Source organism: Papaver somniferum, unplaced genomic scaffold (assembly GCF_003573695.1).
Source record: "Papaver somniferum cultivar HN1 unplaced genomic scaffold, ASM357369v1 unplaced-scaffold_107, whole genome shotgun sequence".
NCBI lineage: Eukaryota > Viridiplantae > Streptophyta > Magnoliopsida > Ranunculales > Papaveraceae > Papaver > Papaver somniferum.
In genome coordinates this window covers 12,091,467-12,112,711 of record NW_020619603.1, presented here as the reverse complement: position 1 = coordinate 12,112,711, position 21,245 = coordinate 12,091,467, and the positions used below count along the sequence as shown (strand labels likewise).

The following is a 21,245-nucleotide window of genomic DNA, read 5'->3' as shown; positions in this document are numbered from 1 at the left end:
ACACATATGCAAGTACGCATACTGTGCTTATATCCAATCATGGTTAATCTTTGTAAAATCTCATTTCCATCGTTGAAACATTCTTAGAAGACGAAAATAGTTGTCTCACACAAACTATTAGCTTCAAAGTAATTTTCAAGTGATCGAATGATTAATAGGAAACATTCCGAATCTACATCAAATATCTCACATATAAGATGTTACCAGGCCTTTTGACTTTCGTCAAGAATATAAGATGAACTTGGTTAAAGCGAAAGCTTTCCAGCACATATTTCGAGAAATATGTAAGCGAGCTAAACTCAGCTCGAAATATCAAATGTGTATATTTGAAGTCTATATAGCTATACGACTTTTGTCTCAATGGGAGATAGAGTAGAAATAGACTTCTGAGTGATAGATGAGTTTCAGTCTCCACATATCTTTTGTTGATGAAGTTCCAAAAGCTCCCCTTAGTAGTTCTTCGTCTTCAATCGATGAACGCCATGAAGTCTAAAACTCAACTACAAATTTTATCCTAGTCCGAGACATAGCTATAAGTAGACTAGAAATCAGGACTTATAATTTTTATCACTAAACTTGACAAACAAGCTTGAGATGGAAACGCTTGCGAGTTTGACCGAGCAGTGCTCTAACAATTGTTATTCTCGAGATAAGATTCAACAACGTATTCTTAACTCAACTATGTCATATTAGTCATTCCATATTTTGAAGGTATTGCTACTTCTCATGTTTGTGGAATAACAATGAAGCAAGGTTTTCAGAAGTTCTGCAAGTCAAACTATTCTACTTCCTGCAAATTCTGCATATCGAGGAAAACTGAAACCTTTCTCTCCTAGGCTCCTAGAATTTTGAAATCTATAAAGTTCTTAATCCTCAGCTCATATCCTTCCAGTGCTGTCATTTCAAGATTTTTGTGTGCACTTTGATGTCAAATTCAATCGAGGAAAGAAGTATTTTGGATAGGAAACCACAGAAAAGTCATCTTCATTAGTCAGTAAATTTCATAATAATAGCAAAATTTGGTGGGTAGAACATTTCCCATGATATGGGAAGGGGGTAAATGTTGATTAGAAAGAGAAGAATACTTTCACTATAAAATACTGTAGACAATATTTTGACAAATGCATGTTTTGGTTTTAACCATTGAGTTGAGTTAGTAAGTCTTAGATTTGTTTCGCCCAATTCAAGCTGCATATTTCACATTTTTCCAATGATTAAGTTCCCACAGTGGACTTTGACATATTTTATTCACTGCGTTGAGTTATTAGGTCTTAGATTTGTTTTTGCGAAATTCAGGAAGGATACACATTATCCACCAAAGATTACATTGTTAGAGAATTTTGAAATATTTTCATTTGGAATGATTTCTCCATTATACTCCATCTGTCCCAAATAGGTGACTAGTTCAAGTTTGCACAATTCTTAAGGAAAGTATGAGAGAGGAGTATGTTAAAATATTTTTTATAGATTATACCCTTATGAAAAATAATTAATAAAATTTATAAATGATTTATATCTCAAACTATACCAGTATCTATAACTTTATACCATTAAAAAGCATTTGAAAATACCTACTTAACGAGTATAAACATGTCTATCAAATTATATATATTTCTTATACTAACAATAATTAATTGAAAGGGTAATTTTAGAAATATCCCTTGTTTAATGACAAAGGTCGCCTATTAATGAGACAAAATAAAAAAAAAATAGGGTCACAACAAGTACTTAATGTTATTAAAAAAGCGGGGGTACAACAACCACACCCAATATTTCGTTTAGCAATCTGTATGGACAAACTTCAATATACTTTCTAGAGAATCAACTAGACATTCAGACTCAATCTAGATAAAAAGTATATCAAAGAGTTTATATCTCAATCTCTTGATTTGATATATACTCAAGCAACTACAAATCTGCGAGTCTTTATCAAATACTAGAGAGATAACTTGGATGGTACCAAAGACCAATATCCAAGTATCAATCAATTTAAATCAACAACCAAAAGGTAGGATATTCTAATTGATTGAACAACGCACAACCTGTGATATCTCAATTATATAACAATGTATAATGCGAAAAAGAAATAACACAGACACCATAATTTTGTTAATGAGGAAACCGCAAATGCAGAAAAACCCCTGGACCTAGTCCAGTTTGAACACATATTGTATTAAGCCGCTACAGACACTAGCATACTTCAAATTAACTTTGGTCTGGACTGTAGTTGAACCCCAACCAATCTCACACTGATCCAAGGTACAATTATGCTCCTACGTCTCTGATCCCAGCAGGATACTACGTACTTGATTCCCTTAGCTGATCTCCCCCACAACTAAGAGTTGTTACGACCCAAAGTTGAAGATTTTAATAGAACAATTTGTATCACACAGAAAAGTCTACGATAATAGATAAATTCGTCTCCCACGAATATAACTATAAGTTTTGTTCCATCTTTTGATAAATCAAGGTGAATAGGAACCAATCGATAACCCGGACTTATATTCCCGAAGAACAACCTAGTATTATCAATCACCTCACAATAATCTTAATCGACGCAACGAAAAAAGATATTGCGGAATCACAAACGATAAGACGAAGTGTTTGTGATTACTTTTATATCTTGCATATCGGAGATATCAATCTTAAGCCAATTATTACAGTTGTACTCGTACGATAGAAACAGCAAGATCAGATCACACAACTACAAGAAAGTAGTATCGGTTTGGCTTCACAATCCCAATGAAATCTTTAAGTCGTTAACCTAGTTTAGAAGAAGAAACCAAAGGTTAAAGTAGAATCGACTTTAGCTTAGCACAACTAGTATCACACAGAAGGTGTGGGAATTATGTTTCCCAGTTGCTAGAGTTCTCCCTTATATAGTCTTTCAAATCATGGTTTGCAATCAATGTTAGCTTGGTAACAAAGCATTCAATATTCATTGTTAGATGAAAACCTGATTAGATTCAATCTAATATCTTTCAACCGTTAGATCGAAAACTAGCTTCTTACACACATAGAAAACTAATCCGATGTGTGAATAAATATATTTACAAATCGATTGTTAAAACTCAGTCGTATTTTAAAATAGTGGTACTAGAAAGTTATCAAACTCTTGATTGGGTTTCATATATCGATCTAATCTTTCTGAAAAGAATTAAATAAAATACAATTATTAAAGAACCCACAATTGAGGGATATTCCAGGTTAAATAGGGTTGGATTCAAGCTAAGATTTTTTTTAATTAGGGTTGAGATAACCATATTATCCTTAATCAAATTGCGGGATAATCAATTTCATCAAAATTTTAAAGATTTAACAGAGGAAAAGGTCACCAAATGTCTAGATTACAGTGTTTTCTAATTTTAATAATTGACTTAATACTTGAAATAAAAGTGAAAACGAAACAAGCAAATAAGGATATTCATGAAAGATAAAGGCTCGCACATGGAATTTTGCTAACAATAATATTTTACACGAGTTGCCTTATTAGGGGAATGCTGATGAAGGGATTAATGTAGATTATGGTCAGTAGATTCCTTATTAGTTATCTTGAGTAACATGGTCTCAGTCAACATTACTCTCATGATGAGTTACATGCCGAAAGTTAAGTTTTTATACTAAAAAAAGGAAATCTTCTAGATTTCTACCAAATTAATTGTTCAGTTTGGTTGAGACTACTCACGTATACGTATAAAAGGGTAAAATTCTAGTGATTAAATGATCGGTTTTTAATGTTGTTGTATCAACTTGTTTGATTAGAAACAAAATTCTTTTCCAAATTTTCCGTTCCATTTGCTATGTGTTCTACATTACTGATTTCTCTCTACCCCTCATATTGATCTCTCATTTTTTCCCGAAATATATTTGGTCCCTAGTTTTGTTCCGTCCCTAGTTCTCTTATTTTTCCTCTAATCTCTATATTAACATTATACTGTTTGGGATACTCAAGAGTAATTTAGTTCTACCAAATGTGTAGCTGTCATCTCCTTTTTTTCTTTCTCCTGAAAAATTTGGCGACAAAGAAACCATGGAATAAGACCCAGATTTCTCGCTCGTTCCTTAGCCAAATCCCTTGATTTCTTGTGCTTCTTATACCTCTACTCTTTTTCTACAAGTATGAGGTAGTTATTTTGGGTTTTGGTTCGAGATTGTAGAAGTAATTTTGCTTCTACGGTTTCAGCTTTCTTCAATTGGGAGTTCGAATTGAAGGTGTTTTCTATCAAGATTTTTCAATGGTGTTTTCAGTCGATTGATAGCTTAATTAAGGTCAGATTTCACTCTCATTTTCATTCAATTTCTTCTCTTAGTTTGTGTTTTCTCCTGCTCTGCAACTCTCCCTTGTGTTCCCTTTGATTTGCTTTTGCGATTTTCTTCCCTGAATCTCTAGCATCTAGTCTGTATTTATTTTGGTTTCATGCTGTCCCTTTCTTCTTTTTTGGGTATTTTCATGCTTTATTTGTGTTTAGTAATCAATAGGTTTTTTTGAGGTCTTAAATGTCTAGCAATGGTCCTCCAATGGGGGTTTTTCTTATTTGTTTCTGGAAAAGACTTGCAATAAGGGGCTTGTCTCTGATGTAGAATTGAATGCGCTTCCGACTCCTTATTTCAAAGGAGATTCACCAGCTATTAAGTTAACTAATGGTATCTACACGGAATATTTACACCAATGGAAATACAGTCTCACTGGAAGACTTGATCTAAGTAAGATTAAGTTGGAAGAAGCTAGAGATCAGTTATTATCTCAATGGAAAATTGCAGGTACAGTGAAGCTCATCCCAATTGGAAAGGGTTTCTTTGTAATAAAGATTAACAATGAAAAATACAATATAGTTATTTGGTCGGGGGCTAATTGGAAGGTGGCTAATCAATTTTTGCAAGTTAGAGATTGGGATCCAAGATTCAACCCGGAAAGCCAGCGTACTTCATTAGCTAAGGTGTGGCTCAAATTTCCAGGCTTAAGCTTGGAGTATTGGACAGAGGAGAATCTGCTGACAATGGCTAAGGCCTTCGGTAAACCTATTCAGGTAGATAACACAACTATTGCTATGGAGTTTGGGTTTTTTGCTAGTGTACTAGTAGAAGTTGATTTTTCTAAGAAGATTCCAGATCGAGTATGGGTCGGTGAAGGTGGTGATGATATTGAAAACGGTTTTTGGCAAGATGCTGTGATTCCAAAACTCCCTAAAAAAAATTCCCATTACAAAATTGTGGGACATTTGGTTTCTGAGTGCAGAGAAAAGCTAAAAGAAGTGGTTAAAGAAAATAAGGATGTTATTGCTGCAGATGACACTATTAAGGAAGAAAAAGAAAAGATCGAGGAAAAACAAAGAAACCTTTTAATTTGAGGAAACTCAAGTTATAGTTATGAATGTCCATCCGGTTGTGGACGGTGCAAGCACCTCATCTACCGATCCTTCAATTCCCTCTGGCTTTGAAACTCAAAATAGGTTTCTTGGATTGACCGAAGAAAACGAAGAGGAGGTAGCCACTTCTCAGTCAGTGGTGGAAGATTCAGAGATAAGCATTACAATGCCGTCTTCATCCTATCCAATTTTAAGATATAATAAGAAATTGAGTTTAAAATCCAAAGCAACAGGTATGTACCCAAATGGTACTCTAAGTACAAAAAAGAAAAATTTATCAAAATCTAAAGTTCCTAACAAGGTCTCAGCGAATAAACTTTTGGAGTATGGTTCATTATGGGGTTTAGATTTCCCCACTTTAAAGAACAATCGTAAAGAAATGTTTAGTGATCTGGCGAAAAATCATGATGGTTTAGTTATAGAGGATGTTAACGAGTCTATTAGATGATAATAGGTATCGATGTTCATTTTGGCTTGCAACTTGCGTCTCGGTGTTTAGGTACCCAAAGATGTATCTTCTTCAGTTGGTTCACTTTGTGCACTTAAAAATTTTGTTGATTTAGCTTTGGTTTGCTGACTTTTCATTGGGATTTCACCCTCTTTCGGTTGTAATCCATTGCACATGACTTGTGTGCTTTTTAATCTATTCTCTTGATCGATCATAAAAAACAAAAAAAAATAGTTCTACCAAAATTATTTTGATAAGGGGTTATTCAAATTACTTCATAATGTTTTTCTTTAAGAATCCCCCAATTATAGGGTTTTATTAAAAGATCAACATTTTTATCTCATTTTCGTATTATCTAAAAAAAAATCGGTGTCCGAATAGAGGAAATATCCCTACCCTTGGTAACAAGTCGGTCATCCGTCGGTTGCAAACAACTATTGGATATTGCAACAATGGTTAAACTAGCTAAGGAAGTAAAAATTCGATCCATACAACATATTTTTTGTAAGTTTATTACCCAGACAGTGACTCAACATAATCTTTAATTGATGTTCAAGGTCGTACCTTGGCTTAGAGAAAACATAAACGAGAATGGCTAATGTTGAGGGAGAAAAGCAGTAGCCATGGATGTGATTAGGGGTTTAGCATTTGGCCCGTAATCTGCGGAATCAATCGGGAGATTCAGGACCAACCATATTTTTGCGGATGGATTCCCGGACCTCTCATTAACAGAATGGATGAGGATGAAAATTTTGAAATCCAACGGATTACAGATTAAGGGCATTTATGTAGCTTTTAGAAAATATATATATGGTTTAGTAATTCTTAAAGTGTTTGCTCTAGGTATTGTCCATTGCGCTTTTATATTTATGTACATATATAGAATATGTAAGTTATATAAGAAGTCATCTACGATGGTTTTATTTCTTCATTATAAATTTTAACTAAAACATAATCACTGGATAATCTGTACCCAGTCTGATCATCCGCATTTTCATTGGACGTTGGAATGGATATGGATGCCAAGTTTGAAATCAAAAACCAATATTTTCACGATACAACATTCGTTCGATGTTGGAATTGGATTGGATGCTAATGGGGTAAAAACTTGCCCGTACCGGCCCATGGTCTCCTCTAGATGTAACTTGGGCTAGTTCTAGGATAATCATCATACACTAAGGCCCATTAATAAGTTTTCTTGTTTTATTTTCTTTCTACAACGTCTCCATAATAGATGACTTGGATCTAATGCTGAAACAAATTTGTGAAGCAAGCATAAGACAAATTAATGCTGAAAAAGAGGAACATGAAGAGGAAAGAAGAACCAAAAGATCTAGAGGTGATGAAAGCAGTAATGTTAGCATCTCAAATCGTACTCAAGGTACTGGAAATACTACTTCATCTGGAGATATAGATGGCATGGACCATGACTTGGCTGAGGAAGGAGATCAAAATGCAAGGGAGACCTTCCATGGAATGAATGAGACATTTGCTAATTTGGTAATTCTCTTTCACAAACTTTCCTTTTGGTTTTTGCATAAAAGTAGTTGTTGCAATATTCTAGTTCCAAAAATGAATCTTCTAGCTTGGAATATCCAAGGTCTGGCCAAAAAATTCACTAAAGATCAACTTTTTATTCTTGTTAAGAAACAATCCCTATATTTCTTATTCCTATCTGAAGCCAAAGTTGATTGTGATAGAATGAAAGCTCTTGCTAACTCCTTGAACTATTGTAATCATGTCTGTATTGATAGAATATGTCTCTAATAATATGATTCATATAGTTACTAGAATAGAACCTAATAAGCCAGAAGTACTAGTTACATTCATGTATGGCTCCCCTTATTCTGATAAAAAAAAGGAGCAATGGGATTATTTGTTAAATATTAGTGAAAATATAATGCAACCTTGGATAGTTATAGGTGATCTTAATTTCCATATTCATGATTTGCATAATAGCACAGGTTACACTAATGATGACAAATATGTTCAAGACCAAATGAATATATGTGGTCTCATGGATATAGTCTATACTGGTAGGGATTTTACTTGGTCTAGTAATAAATATGGCACCGTCATAAGAAAATCTAGAATTGACATGGCTATAGGAAACAGTTACTGGTGCATGAATTTTCCTCTGGATAAGTTGTTCCATTTAGTTCAAGCTGGTTCTGATCACTGTCCTATTCTTCTTTCTCCTACTGTTAATGACAATCCTAAAACTTGGAGACCTTTTAAATTCTTTGCCATGTGGATGAAACATTTTTCTTTTAAAAACCAGTTACAAGTTGCTTGGAATAATGATACTCATGGATCTCCTGCTTTTAAACTTGTCTCTAAAAAACAAAACACTAGGCTAAGAATATCTCAGTGGAATAAAATTGAGTTTGGTGACATAAATAGGAATATCAGTAATATTCAAACCCAACTGGAAATGGCTCAGAAAGCTCCTATTACTGCTGATCAGCATGATAAGATAATTAGTCTCACTAAGAATTTGGATGAATGGTTTGATATTAAAACTGAAATTTATAGACAAAAAGTTGGTGATAATTTTATTAATGAAATGGACAATAATATTATATATTTTCATACTTTGGCCAATAGGAGAATGTGAGGAAAAATATTGATTCCTTGTGTGATGCTAATGGTGTTTGGTATGATAATAGAGATGGCATTGCGAATTTGCTCATTAATCATTTTGAGTATGTTAGTAAAACCTCTACACCTTGCTTATCTGATACTATTTTTGATATTTTGCCTACAATCATCTCTAACCAGAACAATCTTGAGTTCACTAGGATTCCTAGTGGGGATCAAATTCATAATACTGTTAAACATATGTCAGCCTGGAGTTCTCCAGGACCTGACGGTTTTCAGGTTGGCTTTTACCAAGCCAATTGGGATATAGTTGGTCATGATGTTATCATTGTTATTCAAAGTTTTTTTGGACATGGTTTTATGCCTTCTACTTTCAATAAAACTTATATTTCTTTGATTCCTAAGACTGATAAAGCCAAAAGCCCAGTAGATTTCAGGCCTATAGGTTTGTTTAACACAGTATACAAAATCATCTCAAAAATAATTGCTGATAGAATAAAACCATACTTGAAACACCTTATTCCCCCTATCAAGATTCCTTTGTCCCAGGGAGAGCCATACATGACAACATCATTGTTGCTCATGAAATGATACATACTATGAAACACAAAGAAGGAAGTAGTGGCACTATGGCTCTAAAACTAGACCTATCAAAGGCTTTTGATAGAATTGAATGGCCTTTTTTATTAGGCATTCTTAGGAAATTTGGTTTTAATGAGAAATTTTGTGGTTATATAGAACAGTGTGTTTCAACTACTCAAATTGTTATACTTTTGAATGGTTCTCCTACTAAGTGTTTCACGCCCTCAAGAGGTATTAGGCAAGGTGACCCACTTTCACCTTATCTTTTTATTCTGTGTATGTAATATATTTCTAGACTTATCTTATATGCTGAAACTAACCATGTGATTTCAGGTGTTAAGGCAGCCAGAAAAGCTCCAAGTATCACTCACTTAATGTTTGATGATGACATAATAATTTTTACTAAAGCTGATATGCATAATGTGAATGGTATTATGTATGTTCTAGATTAGTTTGGTAAAGTTTCTGGTTTCGTCTTGAACTTAGACAAATCAAGTGTTTACTTTAGTTACAATATCAGTCCCAGTACTAGACAGTTTCTTGCTACTCAAATTCAAATGTCTGAAATGAAGGATTCCGATAAATATCTAGGAGTTACCTTATTAATAAGTAGAGACAAAACTAGAGATTTTATCCTGTCATGCAATCCTTTGGTACTAGGCTCAAAAATTGGAAAGGGAAAACTATGAATCACTCTGCAAGATCTACCATGGTTAAGCATGTTCTTAACACTTTACCAACTCATCAAATGGGTTTTTTTAGAATACCTAATACCATGATTGACAAAATGGATTCCATACAAAGACATTTGTTTTGGGGTCATCAAAACAATAGAGGTCACTGTCCTACAGGTTGGAATAAACTTAGTATCCCTAAACCTTTAGGTGGACTAGGATTTAGAAACCTTGAGAAGTTTAACACTGCTATGCTCACTAAACTTGCTTGGAAAGCTTGTAATGAAAATGATTCTCTTTGTATGCAGATCATTAGGGCTAAGTATGACAATAATGGTAGTTTACTTCATATTGATAAGCTTAAAGATGATTGTTCTTGGTTATGGAGAAGCTTTTATTCTGGTCTTGAGGTGGTTCAACAACATTCCATGTGGGTTGTTCATTCTGGAACCAAAATTAACATTTGGCTAGATAATTGGATTATAGGTTATAATAGTCCATCTGTCTCAGTAATGCGACTTTCTAGTCTAAATTCTTATAGCTTGGTCTGTGATCTTTTTATCCCAAATACTAGAACTCGGAATAATGATCTTGTTGTTTCTTTGTTTAACCATGAGACTGCTACAACTATTCTCAATATGAATGTTCCTTTGACTGGCCAAGATTATCTAATTTGGAAACCAAATAGAAAGGGTAAATTTTCAGTCAAAAGTGCCTACAATACTTTATGTGTTGATTATGTCAATAATGCTATAAGTAATGATATTATTCCTAAAGAGGTTTGGAAGAATCTCTGGCATATGAGAGTTCCTCATAGAGTTCAGTTATTTCTATGGAAGTGTCTGAAAGACATAGTGCCAACTAGAGAGAAAATTTCAGTTTATAAACAGGATATAGAGAGTATCATTGTAGTTTTTGCAATCATTATATGGAAACCAGTTTTCATATCTTTCTAGATTGTCCTTATGCAAGGTAAGTCTGGTTAGGTGTGAATATTAACATATCAATTGTTTTGTAGGATTACAATTTTTTTCATGATTGGTTGGTAAGTTGGTTTTCAAGCCACACTAATACTCTGGGTAACAGTTTTAAAGATGAAGGTTATATTTGTAAACTTATGTGCACTGTCTAGTACATTTGGAAGGACAAATGCAACTTGGTTTTTCAAAATACAAAACCAAATGCTAATAGTACAATATCTAGAATTCAGACTTTGTTTCAGCAGTGTACCCTCTCATATTCTACTGCCAGGGCAAATGATAGTAATCATGCTATAATAAAGACATGGTACCTCCTGAAACTGACTATGTCAAATAAACATTGATGCTTCTTATATGTATGATACTAAAAAGGGAAGTGTTGGACTGATTATTCGGGACTATGCAGGTACCACACTAGGGGTCCAAGGTGTTAATCTAGATGAGGAAGTGGAAGCAGAATTTGGAGCTGAGTACTTTGAGTGCAAAGCTTTGTTATTGGCAGTTGAATACATGGAGCATCTAGACTACAAGAAGGTGGTTTTTGAAATGGATTGTGACAATGTGGTGAACTCTCTGCAAAGGGTGGATTCTTGGATACATTGGCATAACCAACATTTGCTTTCACCTATCTTACTATAATAAAGAAAAGGGATCTTTTCAACGGACCGACAGGAATTGACCACTGTACCCCTCCGTCTCCGCGTTTATTCAGTAGCTGCTGATTGTTTTGCTGCGAGTGAATCTGAAAGAACGCTCCCTGTTCATGATTATTCCGCTGTATCTTCGTGAAATTTCGGTGAAATCTGAAAGGGACGTTGCTGATTCTACTTTCCAAAGAAAACTATCGACTTCTTATTTCAATTCACGCAAAGAAATCTTCTCCTTTCATAATCACAATACTTTTCCCCAAAATTAATCACAATATTCTTTCCCCAAATCAAATCGTCAAAATGATCGAACTATACTGTGGTATTCTGCCAAATTTTGTTACCAAATAAGAATTTTTAGGTTTCTAAACGAAGAAGAAATTTCAGGGTGACGGACGAATAACATTGTGATTCTGAAATTAATAGCTGAACAAGACTATGATTCCATCTTAGAAAAAATTAATCAGCTGAGATTTGGATTTCAGCGTCACCTACAAAGTATTCCATATTTCACAAGGCAGGTTTGCACAAAATTCACCTTTTTTCCTGCTTCATTTGTTCGACAGAATTCCTAGGACAAAAGATTTACATTCTCAACCTAATACTACATGATTTCTACTTCAACTTATGTTTGATTTAAATTTTGATGTTAATTTTTCTAGACCAACAGTTCAATTTTTCCAGATTTTCTCTCATTGTTTTGTCGTCCCCCATTGAGTTCGCACAATTTCAATCTGAGTACACACAGTTCTATCAAAGAATTATTATCCGAGTATGCATAATTATATCAACAAATTTGATTCCAATTTTTTCAGCTATGTTTGTTTCAGTTTACTATCCCTAATCAAAATGTGCCTTTGTATTACATTTCTTATGCAGAATTTTATTGTACTGACATATATAAGTGCTGAATTTCATTTGAACACAGAGTACAAATGGATGCTTCCATCCCCAGACCCGTACAAGATCAAGACTCATCGAGCAGGCTAAGCGTCAAGAGCTAGAACATCCAGAAGATAAGAGAAAAAGATAGGAAAATGACTGTAGTGTTTACAAGAGAATAGAAAACACCTTTGCATCAGAAAATGATAGGCATCAATGTTAGAATACCGCCGTATCCGCGATATAGAGAAGAAGTGCATTGACTCGAGAACAAAAAGAAAGAAATCGTGAAGGTTGTCCTTCTGCTTACCTTAAGCGGCAGCAACAAACAGTTGTAGGTGAGAGTAAAGATACGAATCGAGAAACAAGCACCACGGATGCTTCGGCATCTACCACATCTACTTAACAACTCGACAGAGGTAATATAATCAACTAATTGTCTTAGTTTACTGTTCTCATGTGAATAAAAATGTTAAGTTCTTAATTAGTTGATCAACATCAGTATGTCAATAATTCCTTTGTTGAATTCGACCAAGGGAGTAGGAGGTGTTTTCTAAAATTCAGGCATAATGGTTGTGGAGTTTGTTTGGTAATTGTGAAACTTGATGAATATGATTTATTACACCTTTGAGAATGGAAGTTACTGAACAAGATGTTCGTAAAGAGTCGTAAATTCCTATCTTTATGGAGTTTTTTTCTTTAAAATGATGAAAATTCTTTTGGTTTTGCTCAAATTTTAAAACGCTGATTGTTATTGTATTTATCACTTTTAATAATTATATAATTATTACAGCTCAGTTAACTTCTGTAGTTTAACAGATAGTTATTTTTGAATGGATGTAGGCTTTCATTATCCATGGTAATATGAGTAAATTTTTTTGTATGATAATCACACTTCTACAGTTAACAGACTTTTTAAATGGATGTTGGCTTTCATTATCCAAAGTAATATGAGTAAAATGATAATCATAGGCAAGCAATGATCGAGTGCAATTAGTTCATTTTAATAGTTAATCACTGTTTTGGCAACCAGGTACTTCTGCTGGATACTTTTTTTTTGCAGACCTGTCTCTGCTGACAAGGAGCTGTCAATATTGTTGTGATGATGTCACAAATGGAAAGTGGATGTATATGAAGGGTACCAATTATTCTCAAAGCAAGATCAGAAGAAGATGAAACAGAGAGTCATCAAATCGAGGTATGGAAGCAAGCGCCAAAACTAATTATCTTCAAGAACTCAAAATAACCAGGAATTGAGCAATGTTAGATTGTCAACTTGCTTTTATCCTGATCCTCTTTAATAAAATTCAGGATGGAGAATGATGGGAGAAATGCCAAGTGAAAAAAGTTAATGCGAGGGTTCATGATAGACGCATTTATGTGTCTAATATATCTCAATTGTATATAGTGTTAGTGCTCGATTCTATACTTATTTGGTTATTTTATTTATTTGTAGGTGTTTTTAGAAGAATAAGGTTTTGCGGCGAAATTGGCTGAAAATGCGGCGTTTGGAACTCCGTTGATAGAGTACCGGAAGCACCTCAGAAATACCCCGGAGGAACCCCGAAAAAGTGCGGAAAATGTCCCAGAAAACTCACTATACGGACCCTCGATTTTGGATAAGGGGTGACCCATTTCCAGGAAGCTGCTAAAGGGACACCGGAGCTGGATAGGGGGCATCTCTTCTTCACATTTCAAATGAAGTTTTGGCGGGAAAGTGAGTTTGTTAACAGTTTTTGATAGGAATTTTTGAAGGAGCTATAGTGCGATTAAAGGGATGAAAATGTTTGGGCTTACTCTATGGACTTATAGGAAGCTAACAGGGGTGATTTTAAGGGCCAGAAGTGGCTGGATAAGCCGTGAGAACCGATTGGAGATAAAACAGGGAAGAAGAAAAACTCGGACTCTGTTGGGTTTTGTTTAAGTCGAATTTGGATTTCCAGCGTGACTAAGTTGTGGATATACATTCCTATAGATTCTTATATATCTAACTAAAAGTTTGGGATAAGTTGGAGACCTAAAGAAGACGCGTAAAGAGGGTTCCGTGAAAAAAAAGGAAACCGAGTTATACTCGGATTTTAATCGCCCTGTGTGTGTATAAATATCATGGGATGGGTTCACAAAAGTTTATCAAGAGTTTGGGGAAGGTTTGGGACGCAGAGGAGCGAAGAAGAAGGATTAACAGCAATTCTCACCTGCTGCTGCTGCTGCCATTAGAGGACCTTGAAGAACACGAAGAACAGACTGCGGAGAGCAGTCTTATGTTCTGCAGCGTCAACAGCAGCAGCCGAGTATCGTTGTTTTACTGCAGCTCCCTGGTATCGTTTCTTTCTGGACGTATTTTGTGGGTCACAGAACCACTGTATTAATATTTTTCACTCTTTTAATCATATTTTGAGCATCAAGTATGTATTTTGAGAACATGATTATTATGAGTAGCTAAACCCCAATACTGGAATGATGGAGGAAACCATTCTTTATGCATGAGTAATTTTATTTAATTCTTTTATGACTATTTGCACTATTATGAATTGAGTTATGATTTTCATTAATTAGTTGTGATGTCGTTTGATGGTGTATGCTTAGACGTAAGAGCTTTTGATGCACCATGCTTGTGATTTACAATTGATGTTTTATAAATCTATTTTTGGCAAAGAAAAGAGTCGATATTTGTTATCATTATAAGCTATAATTGTCTAGAATTAATAGTTGATTCGCATGAGTATAAGAATTGGTGGAATCCTGAGTCCTAGTATCTCTTGATCCTGTGACAAATATTGTGTATATATTTTTATTTTAAAAATATTTTCCAGTCCGAGCAACGAATCCTTATTTACCGCAAAATTAATACTACAACAAAATGGCGCCGCCGACGCGGACTTGTTTATAGATTTGTTTTTAGGTTTATTTTTTTTATTTTTTACTATTATTTGTTCCTTTTTACGTTTCTTGTTGTGTCTTTGATTTACAGGTTCGAAGTGGAATACTAAGGACTTGGGAACAAAAAGCTTAAAGCTAAAAGCTAAAAGAGAAGAAAAAAAAGACATAACTTTTTTAGGATTTAATTTTTATTATTATTATTTTTTTTGTATATAGCTTTTATTTATTTTTAGAATTTGTAAATAGGCTTTATTTTTCATAATTTTTGTAATTTTTGGACTTTTTATTTGGACTTTACTCTGGACTTTGAACAATTTATTTTAATTTTAAACCCTACAGAAGGGTATCCTTAAATACAAATTGTTTGCAGGGAAGGACGACGATTACGATATCGTCTTGGCCCCTCGGGTTCGTACATGACATAGGAGTCGTGGCTCGAGTCGACTTCAACGGTTCATCCCCCGTCTGGTACGGGAGGTAAGTCCATCGAAACACTCGCGAATCTCCTGTAAGCGAGTTACTGTATTCCTTAAGGTGATTCATTGATTGAGGACGAATTTGGACTGTTTTTAATTTCCTAGTAAAGGGCAAGGCCTGGCCAAATCAAGATAAGGAATCGAATTTCATCACTGTTTCCTTCTTGCCCGTCTTAGGAAAACAAAACCGAACGTGAACTTAAGCTTTAAAATTTGGAATAGAACGAGACCGATAGGGTAACGAGCTTAATAGGAAACTCGTTCGAAAAATATTGGTTGCTCTTTAAGCACACTTCAAAGTTCATGATGGTTTCTGTGAGTTGAATGCGTGACTGCGCCGCCTTGTGATAGCGGTGAGGCCTTGGGTATCAAATCTCCACTGAGCTTCCCTCGCCTCGATTCAACTTACATTAGCTCGGATTGATTCCAGAGGAGTGTGCTCAAATTGTAACGAATTCCTTTTCGAAGGAATAGAAGCTGGTCTAGAAAACAATCTAAGTGGAGCCATCATGCTTTTTGTTTGCTAGATTCTTTAGGTTTGATTTGGTCGAGTCAGCCTTGTTTGTGATTGTGTAGAATTCCCTTGCAATTAAGAATGTCGAACTGGTATGATAGAAGCCAATACAATGATTATCGACCTGAATTTGAATATGGACATCATCCTTTTGTATGACCATGTTGGGAATAGTGGTTGGGAACGCCATCCTTTGGAAGGATATGGGTCATACCCTGGTGAGCCCAATTACTATCCACACATGCATCAGTCTTACGAGCAAGAAGATTATAGTACTAGTTCTTCGTCTCTAGAGGATACAATCAAACTATTGAAAAGTAGTCCTTTTTATGATCCCTTTGTTCCTATTCCTCCTTTAGAAGAGTCCCTCAGGGAGTTAGCTGAGTCGACGCGTAAGTTAGCTGAGATGAATAGTGTAATTATAGACGAAAGAACTACAATAATGAGTGAACTTTCTATAGAGGAATACCTCAAGTTGATGGCTGAGACGAACGAAAGACTTGCTCGAAATAATCTTACTTTCCAATACAGTGTTTCCAATAATACCCTTGAAACTGAGGATAGTAATTTGCATAATCAAGATGCCGAGGTTAGAATTGGTAGCACTACTTTTTTAGATGAGGTTCAACCATTTTCATGTTGCAATGATGATGATGATGAGGATAGTGCTGATGAAGAATCTGAAATATGTGGGAATAGTGATCAGGAATTTGTTACCCCAATTGAGCCTTATAATGATTATATTATTTCTGGTTCAGATCCTAATAATTTTAACAATTATTCACCTATTCAAAAGGACGAGGATTTGACTAGAGATACCCCCGTTTTAGACGATGTAGTATGTCTTGTTTACGAATACGATAAAGGTTTAGAGGAACCGGTTTATCTTGAGACTACTGTTTTCGAGTCGAACGATTTAGAAACTGTAATCGATGATGGTTTCGAGGAACGGTTTTATCCCGAGAATACTGTTTTAGAGTCGTACGATTTAGAAACAATAGTCTTAGATGAGATCGTAGAGATTAATGAGGATGAACCTGACTTAGAAGAATCAATTGCCCATTTTCAGGAATCTGATGACCTAGAAATTAGGGAGATTGTGACCAGTCTAACTAGAGACACTGAAAACTCTAATTTTGGGGGTGAGTATCATTCTCCATATGCTTTAACTCTTAGAAAGGTCCTTCACTTGGGACTTGACATCAATGCCTCAACCATCGTACAAGATTATCTTCATACTCGCTCCCCCGAACCTCATAATGTCCATAAGGAATTTCAGTCGTTAGAAACCCATCCTCGGGTTGATGTGGTTTACCCAAGATATGATACCCAGATCGATTTTGTTTTCCCACCAAATAGTTTTCTTCCAAATGTGGGAACGTTTGTATTTAAAATGAGTCGAATATTAAGTTCTGAGACTAAGCCTAAGTACTTTAGGTTAATAGAATCGACACATTTTCCTAAGAATGACCACTACTCTCACTGTGGTCAATTATGTAAGTCAAACCTGATTGACTTAGAGGATCCTCAGTTATTTAGGCTATTATTTTGTGATTCTAAGTTCTTATTTGAGTTTTTCCAGACTCTAAGACCTAATAATTTGGATCCAACTTATGAGGAAATGCATCCGAGGAAAATATTCTATTTAGACCCTTTCATAGAACCTGAACCTGAACCGCAATTAGCGATAGTTATCAGGAAACTAGGTAAGGGCATGCTAGTATTGTCCATTTTCTTGGTTCACTGCAAATTCCTTTTATTTGTGATAGCTCTATTTGGTTTTGATGACCCACAGAAATTTCGGCTATTACTTTATGATTCTATGAGTTGACTAATCCTTTTCTAAGTCTGGCTGAAGACATTAAACTTAGCACTTCTTGGGAGGTAACCCAACATTCATGCGACACGGTAATATCTTTCCTTATCTCTTTTGCTTCAAATGGTAACAGTTTCTCCTTGTTCATGCTTTTAATTTCATCTTTAGAACATTGAGGACAATGTTAGATTTAAGTTTGGGGGTATGGGAGAAACTTTTTAGTTGCAGTATGAATAAATAAACTCCAGAGCTTAGAAATTTATGCCTATTTGGGATTGCACTAACTAATCTAAGTGGATGGAAGCATTTTGGTTGTAGGAGTTGAGGAACCAATCTGATTAGATGACAACATCTAGAAGAGTCTATTCATAAAAGCACAGAGCTCAGGTGTTAGAAATAACATGATAGTTTCACCATATCTCGTTGAGTCCTTTTCACTTCTGTTTTTATTTTATTTTGTTTTTAAACTATGTACTCTAAGTGATTTGGTGGGGCTCACGATTCAAGTTGTTACCAATGCTAGGGTGAATTAGAGTGATTGAGATACCATAAAAAAAAAAAGTTGAAAAAGAAAAAGAAAAAGAAAAAAAAAATGAAAAAAAAATGGTAGTTACCAAAAAAAAAAAAAAAAATTGAGACCAGACCATTTGACCAAAAGGAATAAATTCAATAAAGTCTACCACTGGTACCCTTGTATATGCCAGTTGTGTTGACCTAGAGTTAGGTTATCGGCCACTGGTTCCCTTGTATATGCCAGTGTGTTGATATTAGTCAGACTAATATCTCAATCCATTAGGATAGGTTCATTTTGGCGGAGGCCTTCAGACAAATATGGGAAACGCCGTTCACTTAGTAAACATCAAAACCATCCATGTTTTTCTATATCCATCTTCTTGATCTATTCATGTGATTAGTTTTGACTCCGAATATGATGTCCATAGTGCAACTATCTGAGTAGGGCTCTGTCACTTATATATGAATTTTAGTATGCTTGAGTGCAAACTCGTGTACATCAATTGGAATTTCGCATCAGGGTACTTCCTCCTGTAGTCAATAAGTATGCCAACCAAGGAGATTCTTTAGTGCCTTCCAAGGTTCTGCGTAGATAGCTAAGGTCTGGAGTACAGGTTTTGTGGGTATATCTCTTGTAAGCCCTCCCGAGACTATAACTCGGCCACTAGGGACACCTAGGGGTTTAAAGGCTTATTGGATACGCTAAATGCAATCGACGATGCCTGCGACAGTGAGTTAGGTTTTTTTTTTTGTAGTTTTGATTTACTCGGGACTAGCAAATAATAAGTTTGGGGGTATTTGATAGACGCATTTATGTGTCTAATATATCTCAATTGTATATAGTGTTAGTGCTCGATTCTATACTTATTTGGTTATTTTATTTATTTGTAGGTGTTTTTAGAAGAATAAGGTTTTGCGGCGAAATTGGCTGAAAATGCGGGCGTTTGGACCTCCGTTGATAGAGTACCGGAAGCACCTCAGAAATACCCCGGAGGAACCCCGAAAAAGTGCGGAAAATGTCCCAGAAAACTCACTATATGGACCCTCGATTTTGGATAAGGGGTAACCTAATTACTAAGGGGTGACCCATTTCCAGGCAGCTGCTAAAGGGACACCGGAGCTGGATAGGGGGCATCTCTTCTTCACATTTCAAGTGAAGTTTTGGCGGGAAAGTGAGTTTGTTAACAGTTTTGATCGGAATTTTTGAAGGAGCTATAGTGCGATTAAAGGGATGGAAATGTTTGGGCTTACCTATAGACTTATAGGAAGCTAACAGGGGTGATTTTAAGGGCCAGAAGTGGCTGGATAAGCCGTGAGAACCGATTGGAGATAAAACAGGGAAGAAGAAAAACTCGGACTCTGTTGGGTTTTGTTTAAGTCGAATTTGGATTTCCAGCGTGACTAAGTTGTGGATATACATTCCTATAGATTCTTCTATATCTAACTAAGAGTTTGGGATAAGTTGGAGACCTAAAGAAGACGCGTAAAGAGGGTTCCGTGAAAAAAAAGGAAACCGAGTTATACTCGGATTTATCTCGGATTTTAATCGCCCTATGTGTGTATAAATAGCATGGGATGGGTTCACAAAAGTTTATCAAGAGTTTGGGGAAGGTTTGGGACGCATAGGAGCGAAGAAGAAGGATTAACAACAATTCCCACCTGCTGCGGCTGCTGCCATTAGAGGACCTTGAAGAACACGAAGAACGGACTGCGCAGAGCAGTCTTATTTTCTGCAGCGTCAACAGCAGCAGCTGGGTGTCGTTCTTTTACTGCAGATCCCTGGTATCGTTTCTTTCTGGACGTATTTTGTGGGTCACAGAACCACTGTACTATATTTTTCACTCTTTTAATCATATTTTGAGCATCAAGTATGTATTTTGAGAACATGATTATTATGAGTAGATAAACCCCAATACTGGGATGATGGAGGAAACCATTCTTTATGCATGAGTAATTTTATTTAATTCTTTTATGACTATTTGCACTATTATGAATTGAGTTATGATTTTCATTAATTAGTTGTGATGTCGTTTGATGGTGTATGCTTAGACGTAAGAGCTTTTGATGCACCATGCTTGTGATTTACAATTGATGTTTTATAAAATCTATTTTTGGCAAAGAAAAGAGTCGATATTTGTTATCATTATAAGCTATAATTGTGTAGAATTAATAGTTGATTCGCATGAGTATAAGAATTGGTGGAATCCTGAGTCCTAGTATCTCTTGATCCTGTGACAAATATTGTGTATATATTTTTATTTTAAAAATCTTTTCAAGTCCGAGCAACGAATCCTTATTTACCGCAAAATTAATACTACAACAGTTCACATAAGGACTGTTCCACTGGATGTACCTAAGAGGATAACATGTCCAGGAAGTAGACCTTTTCTGAAGCTTTAGAATATATGGATGGCATCACTGATATATTGCGTAGGCAAAAAATCGGTAGTAAGAATCTTTGTAGGCAAAAATTGATATTCAGCAGACAACAGTCATTTTAGGCAGATTTGAGGCAACTACAAGGCCGCTGACATAGTTGTTTGTGTTGAGGGAGTGTTTGCATTTTGAATAGTTCCTCACCACCGTAGTGTCTAACAATTACAAAAAAAAAAAAAAAAAAAAAAAACAAACAAACAAACAGTATTTGTTCCCCTTAAATCTGCCTAAAATTGTAATGTATTAAGACCCATAATTTAGCCACTACAACTATTTCCCCGATACGCGAGCTCACTCTACGATGTGCATTTTAATCTTTTTATTTTTTTATTTTTATAGCGTGTCCATTTTGATCTATGGTGGCCTTAATCTTTACATTTTGACCGATCTAGCCTGAAAATGCCCCTGCAATAATATTGACCATGGAAAA

At 35.3% G+C, this 21,245-nt stretch overlaps 2 protein-coding genes and 1 long non-coding RNA gene across 5 annotated transcripts; all 3 read left to right on the top strand.

Moving 5' to 3' along the window:
• Positions 1–3,952: 3,952 nt before the first annotated feature.
• LOC113328410 lies at positions 3,953–5,928 on the top strand. Its single transcript, XM_026575524.1, has 3 exons — positions 3,953–4,269; positions 4,582–4,761; positions 4,886–5,928. Exons 2-3 carry the CDS (start codon positions 4,748–4,750, stop codon positions 5,346–5,348), a joined length of 477 nt encoding a protein of 158 aa, XP_026431309.1. The 5' UTR covers positions 3,953–4,269; positions 4,582–4,747; the 3' UTR covers positions 5,349–5,928.
• Positions 5,929–7,062: 1,134 nt separating this feature from the next.
• LOC113328067 lies at positions 7,063–10,627 on the top strand. Its single transcript, XM_026575158.1, has 7 exons — positions 7,063–7,314; positions 7,462–7,546; positions 7,779–8,356; positions 8,422–8,860; positions 8,965–9,228; positions 9,331–9,433; positions 9,760–10,627. The coding sequence occupies exons 1-7, from the start codon at positions 7,063–7,065 to the stop codon at positions 10,625–10,627; spliced, it is 2,589 nt and encodes an 862-aa protein (XP_026430943.1).
• Positions 10,628–11,361: 734 nt separating this feature from the next.
• LOC113327837 lies at positions 11,362–14,062 on the top strand. 3 transcript variants are annotated; one of them, XR_003349244.1, is made up of 4 exons: positions 11,362–11,819; positions 12,227–12,599; positions 13,214–13,378; positions 13,637–14,062. It is a non-coding gene; the product is annotated as an uncharacterized LOC113327837 (long non-coding RNA). The 3 variants fall into 3 exon arrangements; XR_003349243.1 differs by lacking the exon at positions 13,637–14,062 and adding an exon at positions 13,492–13,544; XR_003349242.1 differs by lacking the exon at positions 13,637–14,062 and having other exon boundaries at positions 13,214–13,534.
• The last annotated feature ends 7,183 nt before the right edge of the window (positions 14,063–21,245 follow it).

What these genes read in the sequence shown, in the direction of transcription:
- LOC113328067 (XM_026575158.1), top strand. Translation starts at nt 7,063, where the DNA reads ATGCTGAAACAAATTTGTGAAGCAAGCATAAGACAAATTAATGCTGAA. An exon ending in ATGAGACATTTGCTAATTTG is followed by an intron (nt 7,315 to 7,461) that starts GTAATTCTCTTT and finishes ATTCTTGTTAAG; the next exon opens with AAACAATCCCTATATTTCTT. An exon ending in AGTAGATTTCAGGCCTATAG is followed by an intron (nt 8,861 to 8,964) that starts GTTTGTTTAACA and finishes CCTTTGTCCCAG; the next exon opens with GGAGAGCCATACATGACAAC.